The 21,310-nt window shown below is 42.2% G+C and overlaps 1 protein-coding gene across 2 annotated transcripts in view; it reads right to left on the bottom strand.

Moving 5' to 3' along the window:
* Nucleotides 1–9,472: 9,472 nt before the first annotated feature.
* Nucleotides 9,473–21,310, bottom strand: part of BBS9 (Bardet-Biedl syndrome 9) — a 538,001-nt gene continuing 526,163 nt past the window's right edge. For both annotated transcript variants that reach the window (XM_088464415.1, XM_088464416.1), the window contains exon 22: nt 9,473–11,186. In XM_088464415.1, coding sequence (XP_088320541.1) covers nt 11,128–11,186 — 59 coding nt within the window. In that variant the 3' untranslated portion in view covers nt 9,473–11,127. The remainder of the gene's footprint in view (nt 11,187–21,310) is intronic.

The raw sequence follows: 21,310 nt of genomic DNA, 5'->3' as shown, positions 1-21,310 counted from the left end.
TCAGAAAGTGAGACTATTAGTATAAGCTACATAGTGAATCATGTATCCAATCAGAAAGTGAGACTATTAGTATAAGCTACATAGTGAATCATGTATCAAATCAGAAAGTGAGACTATTAGTATAAGCTACATAGTGAATCATTTTTCAAATCAGAAAGTGAGACTATTAGTATAAGCTACATAGTGAATCATGTATCAAATCAGAAAGTGAGACTATTAGTATAAGCTACATAGTGAATCATGTATCAAATCAGAAAGTGAGACTATTAGTATAAGCTACATAGTGAATCATGTATCAAATCAGAAAGTGAGACTATTAGTATAAGCTACATAGTGAATCATGTATCAAATCAGAAAGTGAGACTATTAGTATAAGCTACATAGTGAATCATGTATCAAATCAGAAAGTGAGACTATTAGTATAAGCTACATAGTGAATCATGTATCAAATCAGAAAGTTAGACCATTAGTATAAGCTACATAGTGAATCATGTATCAAATCAGAAAGTGAAACTATTAGTATAAGCTACATAGTGAATCATGTATCCAATCAGAAAGTGAGACTATTAGTATAAGCTACATAGTGAATCATGTATCCAATCAGAAAGTGAGACCATTAGTATAAGCTACATAGTGAATCATGTATCAAATCAGAAAGTGAAACTATTAGTATAAGCTACATAGTGAATCATGTATCCAATCAGAAAGTGAGACTATTAGTATAAGCTACATAGTGAATCATGTATCAAATCAGAAAGTGAGAACATTAGTATAAGCTACATAGTGAATCATGTATCAAATCAGAAAGTGAGACTATTAGTATAAACTACATAGTGAATCATGTATCAAATCAGAAAGTGAGACCATTAGTATAAGCTACATAGTGAATCATGTATCAAATCAGAAAGTGAGACTATTAGTATAAGCTACATAGTGAATCATGTATCAAATCAGAATGTGAGACTATTAGTATAAGCTACATAGTGAATGATGTATCAAATCAGAAAGTGAGACTATTAGTATAAGCTACATAATGAGTCATGTATCCAATCAGAAAGTGAGACCAATTGTATAAGCTACATAGTGAATCATGTATCAAATCAGAATGTGAGACTATTAGTATAAGCTACATAGTGAATCATGTATCAAATCAGAAAGTGAGACTATTAATATAAGCTACATAGTGAATGATGTATCAAATCAGAAAGTGAGACTATTAGTATAAGCTACATAATGAGTCATGTATCCAATCAGAAAGTGAGACCATTAATATAAGCTACATAGTGAATCATGTATCAAATCAGAATGTGAGACTATTAGTATAAGCTACATAGTGAATCATGTATCAAATCAGAAAGTGAGACCATTAGTATAAGCTACATAGTGAATCATGTATCAAATCAGAAAGTGAGACTATTAGTACAAGCTACATAGTAAATCATGTATCCAATCAGAAAGTGAGACTATTAGTATAAGCTACATAGTGAATCATGTATCAAATCAGAAAGTGAGACTATTAGTATAAGCTACATAATGAGTCATGTATCCAATCAGAAAGTGAGACCATTAGTATAAGATACATAATGAGTCATGTATCCAATCAGAAAGTGAGACTATTAGTATAAGCTACATAGTGAATCATGTATCAAATCAGAAAGTGAGACTATTAGTATAAGCTACATAATGAGTCATGTATCCAATCAGAAAGTGAGACTATTAGTATAAGCTACATAATGAGTCATGTATCAAATCAGAAAGTGAGACTACTAGTATAAGCTATATAATGAATAATGTGTCCAATCAGAAATTGAGACTACTAGGGGTAAATTTACTAAAGTGAGAGTTTTTAAAAGTGAGTTTTAGAAGAGATGTTGCCCATAGCAACCAATCAGATTCTAGATATTATCTTCTAGAAGGTGCTAGTTAAATGTTAAGTAGAATCTGATTGGATGCTATGGGCAACATCTCTTCTAAAACTCACTTCTAAAAACTCTCACTGTAGTAAATTTACCCTCTAGTATAAGCTACACTATGCATACAAAAGTGATTGGACACCCCCGCTCAAGTGAAATGCATACCATGCATACTATTACACATGAGTTCCAAGTAACCACTAATGTAGCCGTTTCGACAAGAACACTTCGAAGGGAGGCCTAAGGGTTCTGGCTGGAATGATGTCTCAGAGGTCTGGCAGAAGCTGGGAGATCTTATGTAAATTTCCCTTATGCAGCAGAGTGGCTTAGAGAGGAGTGGTAAATACTGATACTGGACTCTGGAATACGGAGTACCAGGAGTGAACCAAAATACTGGTCATCGGGATTGAACCGGAAAAGCTGGAACCAGGAGCACTGGTGATGGAAACTGCTCTGGAAATCACTGTGCTGAAGCTTGCAGTAAAATACAGACAACAAAGCACTGGCACCAGTAGACTGCCAGGAAGATTCTTATATACCCCTAGACTGTTGGGCTTTGGCTGCTGAAGTCAGCTGGTCTGGGAGCAGCGCTCTCAGTAGTAGAGGAGAGTCAGGTGACTGAGTCCAACATAGCTGCGCCAATACTGAGTTTTGGAGGGAACTCTGGTGTGCAGTCTGAGTACTAGCAAGCTATGGAAGTGTAGAGAGAATAGCAAGCACTGAGAGCAAATGCATCTTAATTATCTCTGCAGTTCAAGTCCAGCACTACTATTTGGACTACAAACACTGGGCACAATTCAGACCCGCTCGCTAGATGCGTATGCAAATTTGGCTAACTAACAGCAAGGCAGGCGATCGCACAGCAAGGCATAAGCACGCCCACTATGTCTTGTCCTGCGATCGCTCTGTGTATGCAGGCGCCCACCAGCCTGTCTTAAGACGCCCACTTATAAACGTCATCTCCAGGAAGTGTATGCAACCATCGGTACTATCGGAAGCGAACGCAGCGCTTGTGGTTGACCATACGCTACCGCAAGCAATTTGAGCACTTCAGTGTAAGATCCAGCCAGGTGATGTGTACTATGACGCTGCGTCTTAATTATGCACGCCTCTGAAACGGCGGTGAGACGCTCAGGCACGCCTGCGTTCACACCTCCACTCCCCCATTTTCAAAGACCAACCCCTGTCACAACCTGCAAACGGCTTCTCCTGTCACTCACTCAGCTGGGCAGTCTATGCGCAGCAAGCGAACGCTTTCTTGTCAGCTCGGACTGGTTTACGCACGCACACTGCAATGTGTACGCATGTGCAGATAGCAAAGATCGTCTGGCTGCGTGCGAACGCATCTTAGTGAGCAAGTCTGAATCAGGCCCACTGTTCTAACCAAGAATCTGCAGACTTCACAGACAGAAGAACTCAGGTGAATAATCAGCCTGGAAGGAATAGCTCACACTGGAGGTGTTGCAGCCTGCATGCTGAGCAGACTTCCCAGGCAAATTAGAATATCCTGACCCATAGGACAGGTGGCAGAGGTAAGTCACAAGTCAAACTAATATCATATGAGAGAGATTAGTCAGGATCTTGACAATTGTAAATTAACCTCAATGCAGTTAGTCAGTGTAAACCATCATTTTCATGTTACCTATACCAGCTCATTGATAATAGAAGAATGCAAATATATAGTTTAAGATAATTTCAGGTGATGAACTAAGACTACTACAGATGGTGTAATTTGGAAACAAGCACCATACCTTCCAACATTTAGACAAAATAAAGAAAGCCTGATCTGCTCAAATTCCACCAACCAGACAAGGAGAGACCATTGTTGGGACTTGTGGGACCTTACCTGGCTGCTGGACGAGAGTACCTGGGGACGCCTGGATTTCTTGTTTATGTTGCCTTTTGTGTCTACTATTTACTTTATCCCATTATATTTGTTCATTGTGTGTTACACTAATGCATACAGTATTATACTATTGGAGATCTTTTAAATCTATTCCACAAGTTTACTCTCATATCGACGTGATACATACAGTATATCGCTCTCCATTACCCCAGTTGTCAATGATGCAGGCATTACCCCGTTGTCTTGGACATACCACGCAGGTGTGTATGTCTTTTTAGATTTGTACAAAATCCTGGGTGGCGAGCAAAGATGGCGATTAGATGATTCCCTTTTATTACATCCCCCCACTTTCTCTAACATCCAGTCGGCTATTCTACACTATTTCGCTGACAATACTTCCCCAGACATCTCTCCAGGCAACATATGGGAAGCTCATAAAACAACCATTGGAGCTGCCTCATCAGTGCAGCTTCCGCTACTAAGAAGAAAGCAATGCAAGAAATCCTTTCACTAGACTCGCAATTATCGTCTCTCCTTGCTATACATAAATAATCCCCATCCATTGTACCTCCCTTCTCTCTCAGACTGAGACCCTCAAGGGTCAACTGAATACTCTTCTTTCCACCAGGGCAGCAGTCACCCTTAAAAAACTTCTCCAAAATGCTTTTATGACACAGTAGATAAAATTGACACTATGCTCGCGAATAAACTTAAGCGAAAATGGGCCTTAGGTTTGATTGATAAGCTGTTTTCTAAAAAATGAGGCTCGAACACATATCACCCCATGTTAATGGCAGAGGAGTTAGAAGAATTCTATAGTTTGCTTTATAATCTTTTCCAATCCCTTCAGTCTTCTTCTGCGGAGTCTGAGGGATTACATCTTTATTTGTTGGACACTCGTTTACCCTGTCTATCGAAATCCCAGCTCTCAGTGCTCAATGAGGATATATCTAAGGAAGAAACATGCGCTGCTATTAAATCCATGCGATCCCGGGCCCAATGGTTTCTCTGTTCAATATTATAAAAAGTGAAGGAGCTTGCCCCTCATCTCAACTCTTTAATAAAATACTGCAAGGTGCCTCTTTTGTCCCAGCCTCAACCTTGGCTAATATTGTGGTGATTCCGAAGCTTGATAAAGACCCCACTCACTGTTCTAATTATAGACCAATCTCCTTACTAAATGATGATCTTAAAATGCATGCAAAAATTTGGGTCAATCATTTGGTTCCCCTTCTTACTCACCTGGTTCACCCTTTTAAGTGGGATTTATTCCAGGCAGGCTGGTTCCAGACAATACTAGAAGGGTTATAGTCTAGACCTGGTCTAATCCATACATGCTCAGCAAGGCCCCTCGCTCGTTCTGGCGCTTGCTACAGAAAAGCTTTCGGCCATATTTCCTGGTCTTTTGCATTTGAAGCGTTTAGAGATATGAGATTTTTTTAGATGGTGTAATGGCATTATATCACACACACCATCAGACACGGTCAACCAGGATACTTCTTTGCCCTTCGGGATTGCCAATGGCACAAGGCAGGGCTGCCCCCTCTCTCCCTTAATATTCGCCCTGATCATGGAACCCCTGGCATCGAGGATTTGTGGTAATAATAACATTACGGGCATAAAAGTTGGTTCTTCTGAACATGAGATCACATTGTATGCAGATGATGTCCTCATTTCACTGATTAATCCAAACCAGTCCCTACAGTCCCTCTTTCCTGAGATTGAATTATAATCTCAGTATTCTGGTTATAAGATTGATACTTACAAAACAGAGGGTTTAGACTTCTACATCCCCAATTTAGTTAAGTCTTCCTTGGAAGAGACATACCGACTTTGCTGGCACACACAGAAAATAAAATACGTCACCATAGCAACTTTTTTTTCAAGATAATAATTCCCACGTTTTCTCTAAAATTAAATCTTAGACTCCTGGTCCAATCATTTTATTTCTTGGACAGGTAGGGTGAATTCAGTTAAAATTAACGTTCTCCCTCGTCTCCTTTACCTTTTACAAACCCTTCCAATATTTGTCCCTTCATAAAGGTGCCCATACACAGTGTGATATAGCAGCCGATCCGACGGATTGATTGCTATATCGGATTGCATGTATGAGCAGGATATCGGGCAGAGCGAACTCCCGTGGAGTCATACATCGCACCTCCAGATCTTACTGCAGGTTCATTTGATCTGGGGATGCGATGTACGATCCCATGCAGCGCTATGCGGGAGGAGGGTGCTGGCATTTTGGGCGGTCAGCCATCTGATGGCACCGTATGTGGGGACCGCCCGGTATGTCGGCTGTCGGATCCCCCATTGCGTTACAAGGTGCATATCGCACAGTGTATGGGCGGCTTAAGTCTTTACATTTCTGCAGTCTCACACTTCCCATTTAATTTGGGCAGGTAAGTGCCCTCGTGTTGGTCTAAATATTCTCCAATACCCTTCATGCAGTGGGGAACATGGCATTCCAAATTTCTAGAAATATTATAAGGCCACGCAACTCACTCAATGGGGGTTATTCAATTTGGATGTGAAAAGTCGGAATCGGCGATAAATCATCGTCAATGACGTCATTTTCGCATGTTTAAATTATCCCCATATTCAATTACAAAGACTTTTCGCCGGTTCGACAAGTCTTTGTAAAAAAACGGGGATAAGTTTTCACCATGTTTTACATTGCGAAAAAAAGTGCAGAATTGGGGTTTAGGGGTTTTTACCCCAATATTTAAATTTTGGGGTAAAGAAAAAAAGAGGTCTTCTCTAAGTATGCGGCAAGTGTTTTCTAGAATAGGCTACTAGCGGCAGGTGCATTTTTGCAGAATTTTTTAAAAATTTATTTAGGGACTTAAAAATATGCTAGTACCCTTTTTCACATACCCCAAATTTTATGGGAACACTTTTAAAAACAAAAAATAAAACCTAAGTGCTCTTCTGCATCACTTCTTCAATGTCGGAAAAAAAACACTTGCGGCGGCTATTTAAAAATGCAGAACACATTCTGCAGGGCTAAACGGGGGTACTCACAGTGATCCCCCATGTCTGGACATCATTAGGGGGGTCCCAGGATGAATTCCCGAAAATTCCCCTATTTTTCCCGATACTTACCTTCCCGCAGGCTCCAAATTGGATACAGGGATAAAGCAGGCACGCGCCCAATACTTTATCCCCAGAAAAGCTCCAATGTGGAGCAAAAAGTCCAGCATGGACTTTTCGCTCCCTAATTGAATACGGCCCAATGTGTTTTATGGTGCAATTAAGGAGAACAAAAAATGTGTGCAGAAATTGAGGCAAACAGTTTGGGGATGTCGACTATCTCATCCCTCCTCTGGCTCACCAGGCTACGACGCTCTAGAATGATTTCCTCCCATCCAATTATAGTTCACTCCTTGACTGTGTGAGACGTTGCCAATTGGAAATTTTCTATGGCCCTATGTCCTTCTCCAATTGTTCCAACTTTTCATAATCCCGATTTTCCCCCAGGTATATCCAGAAATCCATTTAATTATTGAAGGGAGTGCGGTATTAGATATTTAAATTACATTGTTCGGAACAATGACTTTCATTCTTTATCAGACCTCCAATCTCAGCTGGCTATACCCTCTAGGAATTTTTATCAATTCCTTCAGCTTAACACTTTCACCCTCTGCCTTAGACAATCCTCGACTAAAGGTTTAATTTCCTGTTTATATTCCTTGTTGTTCTAGGAATCACCTCCATTGCATGACTCTCACGAAATTGCCTGGGAGACAAACTTGGGTCGCGGACTGGAGGAGGAAGACTCGTCATAGATTTGGGAAAACACTCCCTCCACTTGATTTGTGTTAAAATAAAATAAAATATGTATAAGATGTTGTGCAGATGGCATTATGTACCATTCTGCCTCAGTAAATGTTTCCAGGTACATCAGACTGTTGTTGGAGAGGATGCACCTCTACAGGTACTTTCCTCCATATATGGTTGTCTTGTCCAAACATTTTGAATCTCTGGTGGGAAGTTATTAACCTCATATCCCATATTCTTCAGATTCCCGTCCCATGCAAACCCAAGTATTTATTTTCTCCCTTTGGGTATCCCAACTGCAACTGAACATCAAACAAATTAATGCGCCCGATAGTTTCTGCTACCACTTGAAATATAGCTGCTGATTGGAAACAATTGGCTCTTCCCTCAATCAACTAAAAAATATGTAGGATCTGGTATACACATCGCATGGAAGTAGTTAGTTTTGCAGAGTAAATGTATATAGTTTACATTTTGTGTTGTCAGTACTGTACCAAAAAAGTTCTTTAGGTTACTGTATGTACACGCTGGGTATAACATTGGCTGCATCTCCAATATAAAATGGAACAGAGGGCCTGATTCAGAGCCGGACGCTCTGAACGAGCGCCCGCTCTGAATCAGGGCGTTTTTGGTTTTTTTTGGTGCGTCCTCCCGGACGCTCGCATAGCTGTGGGTTACCACCCACAGCTTATGCGAGCGTCCATGATGATGGTCGCGATGGTCAAGACCATCGTGACCATCGGGCTTGCGACGAGACCCTACGGTAGGGTCTCGCTGCTGCAAGCCCTGGAGTGATTTGGGCTCTAGAGCCAAAATCACTCCCACTGACATCACTGGTGATGTCAGTGGGGCCAGACCCAGACGGTAGGTGTTCCCATGGGAATGCCTCCGTCTGGTCAGCCACGCCCCGGCACGCCCACCAAAGGGGGCGTGCTGTCACTCACCATCGACAGCACTCCCCCTTTGGTGCGAGACCCCGAGCGACGGCTTCCCCGTCGCTCGCCGGGTCTCGCGCATGCGCACGATGGAGCAGCCTCCGTCGTGCGCATGCGCATTTGGGTACCATCGACCCGCTTGCGAGCGTCCTGCGCTCGCGAGCGGGTCTGAATGAGACCCAGAGTCTCCTTGTTAATAATTCCTTACAAATCCTGATTTTCATGGTCTTTAAACATTTTCAGAAACTAATGACAGACCGTGTCCCTCAGGATGTAGAAATTATTTATTTCTACACTCAAGAGCAGGACGCCCCTAAAATGCTCATGTATTGTTTTAATATGTTAGAATGACCCGGTTTTCAGTAGAGATCAATGATCTCTACTGAAAACTGTAGTAGTTGAATTATTGTGGACGAAGCTTACTGCATGTAAAAAAGACTTACTGTACTTTAACCATCATGTACAAGGCCTAAAGGTACTCACGGAAGCAATGATTTGGACATTCAGACCCAAATTGCTTGTAGGAAAAAAAGGATAAATCAATACGTGGTCAGAAAACCATTAGGACTAGCCAAAGATACATTAAGACACTGTTCTAATTTGGCTCCACATGATCAGGTCATGACCAACTAGACATTTTGTTTCTGAGGGCTAGGGCTAACTAAATACTAATATGTAAATCAAACAAGTTTATTTAATATATATATATATATATATATATATATATATATATATATCATATTACAAAAGTTTATAATTTTGTTTGTTCATTTCACTGAAGTGCTTTCATACTGTATTATGTGAAAATAAATTAATCAACAGTTGCATTTCTGCAGAAAAACATGCTTGCGATTCAACAAGCAACCCTAGTCTTACCAATTCTATAACTTAATAAATGAAAGTCATTTTTAAAATAAATCTATTACTAATAGAGTATATAAATGATGTACAGAACTAAAAACCACGCAAAGTAACAAATATTTATTGTTGGCATCTAATTTAAATAAGATATTATAAAAACAATATTTGCATTTTAGATTACAGACAGTTAGTCCATGTTAATCACAGTAATCTGAACAATTGCCTACAAGTATTTGTTTACACGTAACCTTCTTGTTGTCCTTGTTATGTATACAATTCATTTACGTGAGCAAGTAAATGGCAACATACAGCAGCTTCTGCAGAAATGTACCAGAACTCTTAAATTGTAAAAGGTATATATATATATATATATATATATATATATATGTGTGTGTGTGTATATATATGTGTTACTTTGGAGGTGTATAAGGGACTCAATGCATCATACTCCATTCTATTAGATCATTATGTACTGTATCAAACCTGTAATCAAATGTTCAAACTATCAAAATATGTATTATTTCTGCAGGAAAGAGTATTAATATGGAACTAAATAAAAGTGAAATAACTATATGTATCACCACAAAATAATATTTTTTGGTCATTATTTAATCTCACGATTAAAAAAAAACAAAGCCATAAATAAACCAGACTTTTAACGATAAACCCTTATAGTCAGTAAACACATTGTAGCTGTCTAATCTGCTTATGCAGTTATTTGTGACTGATTCTATAAATCAATCCTACATTGTGTGCGTGGGTTATATGACTTCTTAGAAAAACTGGATTTATTGCAGATTTCCATTTCTCATTAAAATGACCATATTGAGGAATATATTATTTTGAAAATTGCTTAATAATCAAATTTCTTCATAGCTTCCTATTTAGTATATTTCAGATTGCTTGCATTTATTACATTGGTGACTTGCAGGTCTACAGAGCATATAAAAAACAACTTTTAACATAAATTTGCAGTTCATATTTCAAATCACTATTACAGCTTGTGATGTCATTGACAGAAAATATTAGGCTCCATTTTTATAAATTCAAATAACTCAGCCAACAACATGGCTGCCTCCACTCTGTTTAGGTCTAGGCGCACTTTACAGAAACCGCAAAACAAATTCCGAAATTCAATTAAAGTACTTTTAAAAAACTATCTAAAGCAAAAAATCGGAATGTTTTTTTTTTTTTTTTAAACAACCTTTAATGTATAAATGTATGTTAGCTCTAAATTTCCTAAATGTTTGTACTTGCATCCTATTAATAAAAACTGATAAACATTTTCCAATATTCACATTACTAAATAAAAAACTATTTTTTTTGTGATTTACTATTGGAAGAAAGCAGTCTTTGCAATATTGTACATGGCTCTAAATCTGGAAGCAGCTGACGTCATAAGGTGATTTCCTTATGCTATTACCTATTAGAAAGATTTTGTTAAAAATGACACAATAGCAGAAATTATTTCAATTACTGAATTAGAAAAACCCAAGGGAAATATTCTGCAGCCGTCTGTTATTGCCTTGTACATACTTTTTGAAATTCACAGTCAAGTTGTAAACATGGTAAAAAGCATGAGCAACGTTTAAACTATAAAATGTTTTAACAAAAAAAAAAAATGTATTGTATGCTGCAAGATAAACTGCTGACTGTGGCCACAATGACCCAAAGCAATAACAGATTTAGTATTTTGTAATACAACCATACTCTAAGATACAGGTGTTTGTCTTCTGCTCATGATTGAAATATGGCAAAGTGCAGCAGCATGCTGGTATCCGCAATCTCCACGTCAGTGTAGGTTCTGAGCGCCAGCTTCTCGATTCTCATCTTGCATCTCCACATTTTCTCCTATAAATACCAGTACATAATGTTAGGACACAAGATAATGCCACATTGCAGTTCTTTGTCAGCTTAAATTGAAAATAAAACAATAATAATAAACACATGCATTGCCCAATGATATTGATGTGGTTGCATTATAATACCCACCAGAGCTGGCCCTTGCCGATTTGATGCCCCAGGAAAAATTTTGTCTGGTGCCCCCTAGCAGATAATCCCACCAGCAAAAAAATAAATAAATAAATAAAATAAAATATCTATAAAACATATATCCAGGTGTGGCATTCGGCGGACTTAGTAATCAAAACAAAGAAACTTGTTCCTTAAGCAATGTTTCTGGCTTTATTTGCCCGTTACCAGGCTATTTATATGTAGCCTGAAGACAGACAAATAAAGCCCGAAACGTTGCTTTGTTTCTTTGTTTTGATTACTAAGTCCGCCAAGTGCTGTACCTGGATATATTTTGAATATTTGTTTGAAGCGGGCACCGCGGCATCACTATACTGAGGAAGGAGTGTGCTGAGCCAAATGCAGTATTACACACATATATATATATATATATATATATATATAAAATTGGTAAGGGGGAGAGGCGGCGCCCCAGGGGTCTTATATAAACAGGTAACAAAGGCCCTCATTCAGAGCCGTTCGCTATTTGCGGTCGTTCGTTCAAAAACAAGGGGTGGCTATTCAAATGATCCGTTCGCACATTGCAGTCTGTTCACACCTCTAAGTCTGAACGAGCGAGCAAAACATACGCTCGTTTATTTGATAAAAACGCCCCTTGGCCGTTTGCACCATACGTCATGTTCGCTATTTATTAGATTAATCGAGTACATCGTACAGCTTATGAACTGCTCGCTATTCTTGTGGTTGGTTTTTTCAACCTCTATTTTGCGAGCAGTTCTGAGTTAAAAAAAAACAAGTGACGTGGTCAATGACGCTGCTGTATTAATTATGCACTCCCTTAAAACGCCCGTTTTGACCTTTAAGCACGCCTGCGTTCGAATTCCACTCCCCCGTTTTCAAGCACCTTCCCCTGTTACCACCCACAGACGCCTCATTCTGTCACTCAAAATAGCAGGCACTCGCTATATAGCGTACAAACCATTTTCGGCCGCACTGACTGGTTCGCGCATGCGTACTAAACACCGTACGCATGCGCAGATGTGCGAACATCGCTCGGAACGAGCGTACTGCCGCTAGCGAGCGGCTCTGAATGAGGGCCAAAGCCTCCAACAGAAAAACAAACAAACACATTTGGCCCAACAGGAAAAAATAAAACACATTAGCCCACATAGGAAGAAAAAATTACCAAACACATTGGCCCAATAAGAAAAAAACAAACACATAGCGCCCCCCCCAGGAAAATAATAAAACACATAAGCTTCACATGGAAAAAAATAAATACATACGCCCAGATAGGGAAAAAAAAACACGTAGGACCCCCGCAAAAAAAAAAAAACATTGGCACAGATAGGATTTTTTTTACAACTGGCTCCAACAGTACTTAAAGAATAAAACACATATGCTTCACATGAAAAAGACAAATACAGGCAGGGTTACATAGAGAGACAAACAGAAGATGAAGGCTATGGTTAAGTAAACTGTGCTAGAATACATGTTGGGTGAAATGGTCGGTGAGTCCATATGTGAGACAGTGGATGATGAATATAGGTGGTATGCAAGAAGCTTTTTGGGCATATAGCATTGCCTAGACCATCAAGTACATGAAGCTGAACACCTACATCTAACCATTCTAGACCTAACCTCTCTCACATGCCCACCCCTTCAATTGCATGGTACACGTTCCCACCAGATTTTCCCTCAAAATTCTATCTGACCTACATGGTCCCAGGTTCCCCCTGACATGTCCCATCTGCAGCCAGGTATTTCCCACCTGTATGCCCTAAATACCCCTGTCATCTGCCACCCTACAGCAGTGTGTCTGCAAAATGCTCCCAACATCTGCTCCCCTGGCACCACATGCCCCCCTGTGCCCTAAATGTCTGTGACATGCGCCACTTTGTGCCCCAAAATAAACATAGGATCTGCTCCCCAGCAGAATCCTCCCCACATGCCCCCTGTGCCACAAATGCCCCCAGCATCTTTGACATGCTCATTCCACAGCAGCTTTTTCCCCAAATGCCCATGCCCTAAACTCCCCCAGCATCTGTCTGTCTCCCCAGCAGCATCTTACCCACATACCCCCTTTGCACAAAATGCCCCCAGGTGTCCCCCAACTGCATGCTCCACATAAGTCCCTGTGCTCCATATGCCCCAGTGTCTGTCCCAGCATAATTTTTCCTATCCCCTATGCCCCAAACATCTGAAATGCCCCCTACACATCAGTGTTTCCCCCACTGTGTGCCACAAATGCCACCAGCGTTTGTGACAAGCCCCCCACAGCAGCATGTTCCCCAAATGCCTAGACTCTCCCTGACATGGCCCCTCATTTGCACTATATGCAACAAGCATTTGCCCCCCCATATTCGTGGTTCAAACATGTCCCCCTGTGCCATACAACCTCCACAGCACTGGGCTCTCCACATGTCCCACATCCCAGCTTTTTACCTCTTCTCACTATGCTGCTGGAGTTGCAGGACCTGGGGACACTGTATGTAATATGAGATCAGTCACATGGTCTTATCACATGATCAGATAACTCGGGGTATAGTTGCTGAAAATGATCTGTTATCGGCCCCTTAAGACCGGGTGCCTGCCTGCCACCCCATCGCATCCCCTCACTGTCAGCCAGGTCTGCGGCACGGCGGTGGCGCTTTCCTCACTGTGGCGCTCTACGAGGCACATACCCGGCATAATGCTGGCTGGCCCTGCTGTCACTATGAACCCACAGTCACCTGAACAGCTTGATCGCTGCGCTGCCTGAGCGGAGCTGAGCTCCAAACGCGGCAGCTGGGGGGAGAGCCGAATGCCCCTTAGCAGTTAAGTCGCATTTGCTTAGAATGCCTATGCCTAGGGCCGGCTCTGATACCCACCCTCCACAGCATACCTTGCACAAGCTTCATAATTGCACCACAATAACAAACTGTCTGATTATGCTAAGATAGACAAAGCTTGATGATACAAACTCTATCATCAGACTGGGTTTCTCACATTGTTTTCTGTTTGGTCTGCCTTCGGCGAGATCACCCACTAATTTGGAAGTATCCTGGATGTTCCAATGGAATTGTCAAGTCACATTATGCATTAGTAAAATATTTATTCTGCTTAATCCATAAATATTACAAGTATGTAAAGATTTCAGAGAATGTGGAATGAGAACATAAACAGGTACATTTCTTTATAAACCAGTGAATAAGTCGATGATTGTCAGTAATGTCTCCCATAATTTATGAGCTGGTTAATCTTGGCCACTTAACCACTAGTTCAGGCGAAGGGATCTTCTATCATCAAATTACATTAATTGTATGAGTCTTTCTGCAGGTTATACTAAAAACTTTCTCTGTCTTTTCCTGAAGCCATAAAGACATGAAACCACCTAAGGAATCCAGAAGGACAGAGGACCTCATTCAGACCCGGTCGCAACCGGGTCGATGTTTTGGTCCTGCGCACGCGCAGCGGCCACATTGCGCGTGCGCAAGTCTCGGAGCGAGAGAGAAACGCTCTCTACAAAAGGGCCGGTTGTCGATGTTCATCGACAGCTCGGCCCATTTAGTAGGCGGGACGGGGCGGTGGCTACACAAATGGAGGCGTTCCAGACGGAATGCTTGCCATTTTGTGGTCGGCCGCACTGACATCAGCAGTGATGTCAGTGGGGAGCTTCCTGCTCGATCAGAGCAGGAAGCTCCCTGGGGCTTGCGGTTGCCGAGACCCAACCTTAGGGTCTCGTCGCAAGCCCCGATGGTCTTGACCAACGCAACCATCACCCTGGTCGGTCGCTAAGCTGTGGGTGGTAACCCACAGCTTAGCTAGCGACCAGGAGGCCGCACTAAAAAAAAGAAGCGACCACCCTCATTCAGAGAGAGCGATCGCCTCTTGCGACCGCCTCTGAATGAGAGCCAGAGTTATTTTGTTTTTTGTCCGTGGATTTGATGCAGTTGGATTTCTGGTACAACTTCATCAAAATTAGAGAGCACTGCCAAACTGGGTCCCAGAGGAGCAATTAGAAACAACTCTGCTTAGTGTTTTAAATACATTTTTAAAACACTAACAGGGGAATTCAATTGCACACAATATTTTTTTTGTGCGGTAAGAACGGGACTTACCGTGATTTTTTTCTGGGCAATTCAATTACCCCGTTTTTACCACACACAAAGAAAATCCTGTTTTCGAGTGAAAACACACAGGATCCGGGATAAGTTCCCGGATCCATGTGTTTTCGTGATTGCGGCCACGAAAAAACTGCACTTATCTGTGATTTTGTTTCACCTGTCTCCAGGCAGGTAAAAATTCCCTGATAGTGCCGCTGAGCCCATAGCAACCAATCAGATTTTAGCTATTATCTTCTAGAAGGTGCTAGTTAAATGTTAAGTAGAATCTGATTGGTTGCTATGGGCAAAATCTCTACTTCTAAAAACTCTCACTTTAGTAAATATACCCCCTAGACTCAATACTTGGAGCATCAAAAGATGCCTGGCGTGAGTGAGCCACCAGGTCCTGTACGAAAATTTGTCTTAGTCACAATCGCGTGTGACAAACGGTTTCACGAGACTGCACTGATAAATTTGATATGAGTCACTTGTATGTCTGTGTGCGTCTGTCTGTATACAAAGCACAAAGGAACTTTGCGTGAAAAATTAGAGGCGTTCGATTTACTTCGCATACAGATTCAGACTCAGTCACACCCAGATATACAAGTGTCTCATGTCAAATTAATCAGCAAAGTGTTGTGAAGCGATTTCGTCAGGCCAAAAAGATGCTTAGCACAAGCAGAGATGCTCGGGATCTGGGCAGTTTGGCGTGACTCCAGCAATAATGTATGAGAACACATCTGTACAATGGAAATTAAATACTGTTTGGGAAGTTTTACCAAACACTGCTGCAGAAGTTCCCACAAATGTGTTGCACATGTAGGTTGCTTTGCTTTCACCATTCTGTCCAGTTCATCCCAAACCATCTACATGGTGTTTAAGCCTGGTGACTTTGCTGACTGTGCTGGTCATTCCATGATTTGAAGACCAACGTCTTGTTATTTTCCACAAAAGTAGTTCTGACATAGCCTGGAAATTTGTTCTGGGTCATTATCTTGCTGTAAAATTAACCCTTGACCAACTAGACATAGACCAGAGGGAATTGCATGTGTATGAATATGCTGTGATAGCCCTTCTCCTTCAGGGCATCAGTCACTCTGTGCATGTCGCCCCACACCATCACACCTCCTCCTCCATGTTCGATAGTTGGAGTTACAGGGGCTTATTTACTATTTACATGGGGTGTTTTGCTATTAAAAGCATTGCCCTTTTGGGCTTAAACTTTCCAGGAGGTGGGGCTTATTTGCCTACTCGATGGAGTATAAAAACTCTATTTGATGAACCAAAAATTTCAAATATTATAGTTTTTTAAAAAAAAGGTTTATTTATCATTTAAAGTGCAACATAAACATCCAGATGAGACTGAGCAACCATTATAGAATCAGATATAAATCTGGAGTGGAATGGGTATGATATACCGACGGCTCAATATCCGCCGGTTCAAATACCGATGCCGGAAGCCCGGACTGCAAAGATCCCAACAGGAGAGGTAAGTACCCTAACCCTCCCCCTCTCTCCCTACCCTAACCCTCTCTTAGTGGCGCCTAACCCTAACCACCCTGGGGGGTGCCTTACCCTAACCTCCCCCCCTCCCAGTTGGTACACCAGTATATCGGTAGACGGAATTTTAACTACATCCCATCTGGAGTATATAGTAACAATAATATCAAGAACAATATCGCTAACAGAAATAGGCGATCATATACAATACAGAAATATATTGCAAATAAGTGGTTTAGACATAGCATTTGTGAAATCTAACAACAAAAAAAGAAAAAGAGGAAGAAGAAGAGACAAGGAGGGGAGAGGGGACCTGCTGACACAGTGCCCTGAAAAAGCAAAGAGAGATAATATATGGCCCTAATATAGAATTGTGCACACAAGCACATAGCAAAAAAAAAAAAAAAAGACAGAACAGAAGGGTTGAAAAAGTACACCCAGCAAGTGAGAGCTGTGTGAGGAATTTTGAGAGTGGTACCACGGGTCCAAGATCTGCTGAAATCTAAAGGATCTATTGTTAAGATATGCAGTAATGTTCTGGCATGGGTATTTCACCGTGCGGCTTTTCAGCCGCCGGGGTATCATACCCAACCTTATATAATGCCATGAGCTAGGGGCCTGTGATAACACAGAGATTCTAGGACTGACAATAGCAGATTGGTATGGGACTATTCAGGTATGCTACAAAACGTCTTATATGAAACCATATAAACGGGTTTGCCTCCGGGAAGTTAAATCAAGTAATGATATCAGGTAGCGACATACAGATACCATTATCGAAAACATCTATAACAAAACAAATGTTTCTACAAATCCAGGGACGACAAGTACCGAGGATTGGCCTGCTGGGAAGACAGGGTTATCTCATAAAGGGGTAAGGGAGGAGGGAGGCAAGAGGAGTTTGAAGTGGCGGATACAGTAGTCCCAAGTCTGACAGCTGAAATGAAGAACGGGATGTGAGTTAATGTAAGGGGACCTGGACTTGTGGGAACTCAGGAGTTGGAAGGCGCACAAATATTTCAAATTTTGATTCAATTCATAAGACCTTTTTACAGCTTTCAGTAGTCTACTGCTAGTGCATCATGGCCCCAGGCAAGCTTATTTTTTAATGCTGCAGAACAGCTGTAAGTTCTTAACCTACTTCTTGTTCCCTGAAAAGGGACTTTTTTTTATAACTCTGAAAACTTACAATACTTTTCATATGAGGGAAGAGCAGGTGGGCAGAGGGACATACGAGGGAAGAGCTTGTGGGCAGAGGGGAATATGAGGGAAGAGCAGGTGGGCAGAGGGGCATATGAGGGAAGAGCAGATGGGCAGAGGGGCATATGAGGGAAGAGCAGGTGGGCAGAGGGGCATATGAGGGAAGAGCAGGTGGGCATATGAGGGAAGAGCAGGTGGGCAGAGGGGCATATGAGGGAAGAGCAGGTGGGCAGAGGGGCATATGAGGGAAGAGCTGGTGGGCAGAGGTATATTTGAGGGAAAAGAGGGAGAGCAGAGCAGCTTGGGAGGATAAAGCTGGTGGGGCTTTTCACATCCTTATTATTTTGTTTCCCTTATTTAGAAAAGACACTTTGGTGGCCGCACACATAACTAGGACTTGTAATAACCCAACATTGGGGGTGCGAGGAATAATGCACAATGTTGATGACTGTGATTTGCATTCATTTCGAACTTTGTGGCTATCATTGGTAATTGAATATATACCGGCATTTCACAGTACCTTTGAATAAATGAATAATAAATAGACAAGGGACTTTTACATATGGTGTAATAGTGAGGTTGTTGGTTCGATTCCCACCACGACCCTAACTGTGTGGAGTTTGTATATTCTCCCTGGGCTTGTGTGGGTATCCTCCAAGTGCTCTGGCTTCCTCCCACACAAAAATATAGTTGTACACTAACTGGTTCCTGACAAAAACAAATTAACCGTAGTGTGTAAGTGTTCTGTGTATAGATTGTAAGCTCTACTGTGTATGTGTGTGCTATATAAATAACTGGTAATAAATAATAAATATAATCACTAAAAAGTGTCAAATGACGGTTAATTGTGACAATTTTTTTATTTAAAATCTAGCATTTGAAAACCCACTGCCCCTAAAAAAGTGCATTTGGGATACAGCCTTGCCAGCCTGCCAGGAGCAGGTAAGAGTTTATTATTTCACAAAAGTGCTCAGCAACACAAGAGGCCACCAAGAACCAGTACCACCACCATTCACTTGTGGAACTCCCAGAGACAATGGAGTCATTTGCCGCCGGGTGCTAGCCCTGAAGGGGGCACCTGGCTCCATTGTCACCAGGCCATTCTGGGCACTGCTGAGGAGAAGTTGCATGGAGAAGGACCGCTGCTGATCGGCACTCCACCTCCAGTGGCGTAACTACGGAGGGTGCAGGCGTGCGGTCGCACCATCCATTTGCCGGGCGCCCACTAAGTGTGTTACCAGCGGCCGCCTGGCATCTTCTCTTTCCCCCCAGCGTCAGCAGCAGCCGGAGGATGGAGCTCACTCCTGAGCTCCAGCTTCCGGGTCGCGCAGTGCACTATGGGAGTGACGTCATGACGTCACTCCCATAGATCCGAGGTGCGGGCGCTGGGGACGGACGGCAGCAGGCACTGGAGCGTGGTTTAAGGTAAGTATTGGGTTTTTTTTGTATGTGTGTGCGCGGGGGGGGGCTTACTACTGGAGACATTACAAGGGGCTTACTACTGGGGGCACTACAGGGGGCTTACTACTAGGGGCACTACAGGGGGCTTACAACTGGAGGCACTACTGGGGTAAATTACAGGGGCTTACTACTGGGAGCACTACAGGGGGCACTACAGGGAGCTTACTACTAGGGGCACTACAGGGGGCTTACTGGGGCTTAATCTTCTTACTGGGGGCATTACAGGGGCTTACTACTGGGGGCATTACAGGGGCTTATTACTGGGGGCACTACAGGGGGCTTACTACTGGGGGCACTACTGGGGGCTTACTACTGGGGGCTTACAACCGGGGGCACTACAAGGGGCTTACTACTGGGGGCACTACAGGGGGCTTACTACTGGGGGCTTACTACTGGCGGCACTACAGGAGGCTTACTACTGGGGGCTTACTACTGGGGGCACTACAGGGGCCTTACTACTGGGGGCATCATATGGGGGCACTACAGTGGCATTACTACTGGGGGCATCATATGAGGGCACTACAGGGGCCTTACAACTGGGGGCACTATTGGGAGCACTACAACTGGGGACACTACAGGGGCCCTTTCTACTGGGGGCACTTCAAGGGGCATTACTACTGGGGCACTGGAGGGAGCATTACTACTGGGGCCACTACAAGGGCATTACAACTGGGGGCACTACAGGGGCCCTTACTACTGGGCGCACTACATAGGGGGACCACTACTGGAGGTACTGCATAGGGGGACCAGTACTGGAGGCACTTCATAGGGGGACTATTACTGGGGGGCACCACATAGGCGGGCACTGCATAGGGGGATCTCTACTGAGGGCACTGCATAGGGGGACCACTACTGGGGGCAATGTATAAAAGGAACTGCATAGGGGGGTGGCGGCAGCTGGGGCTGGCATAGGTGCTGGGGGGGTGGTCAAATTTAATTTGGGGGGGCACCAACATTTATCTTGCCTCCGCGCACCTGGGATGAAGTAACGCCACTGCCACCATTAGGGCACTGCCGCAGGCACATCCTGCATTCATGCTGAGGCCACATCCCCTCAGATTCTTGGACTGATTATGCTGCCCCCCTGTCATTTATTCCTGGTACACTATTTTTCTTTACTCAGTTCTCTCATTTGTTTAATCACTTAGTTTTGAACTCACTAAATTTACTGAAACGTTTCCAGTTTTCCCTAGAATACTTTTATTTGGGCTCTTCGGTACTAAATAGATATTTTGTATTATCAAATTTGTACTTTTTTATGTTTTAGTTACATTGGTAGCTTTACACCAATAAATACTACATGCCTGGTGGAAGATGTGCGCCACAAACAGGCCATGTGTCAATGTCACTAAGGAAAATTATTTTAAAAGAAAAGTTACATTAGTAAATGAAACCACTGACCAATGAAAAATTAAATAGCTTACTCTTCATTTCTTTACTAATAAATCTAGACAAACAATAGCTATCGGGAATATAATGAAAGAATTGTGTTTGCCTCTAATCTCTCAGACAAATATCTTAGTATGTCCACAAAGACTTTGAATGTCTACATTATAAGCTGTCAATGTGTAAACATGAGAGAAAGGGTTTTACAATCCAAGGAGGATGTTGACTCTCATCATGGTCATTACTCTTTATATATAGTTCAGTGCAGTATTATTTACAAGTCCTTTGACTTTTCAAGTGTGTGCAAAGCAAATAGAATTTGACCGACTTTGTGCCAATGGAACATGAAATGAAAGTCATAAAACTGCGTTG

This window comes from Taudactylus pleione, unplaced genomic scaffold (assembly GCF_031769625.1).
Source record: "Taudactylus pleione unplaced genomic scaffold, aTauple2 ptg000054l, whole genome shotgun sequence".
In the NCBI taxonomy this organism is placed as follows: domain Eukaryota; kingdom Metazoa; phylum Chordata; class Amphibia; order Anura; family Myobatrachidae; genus Taudactylus; species Taudactylus pleione.
This window is presented reverse-complemented; position numbering and strand designations above follow the sequence as displayed.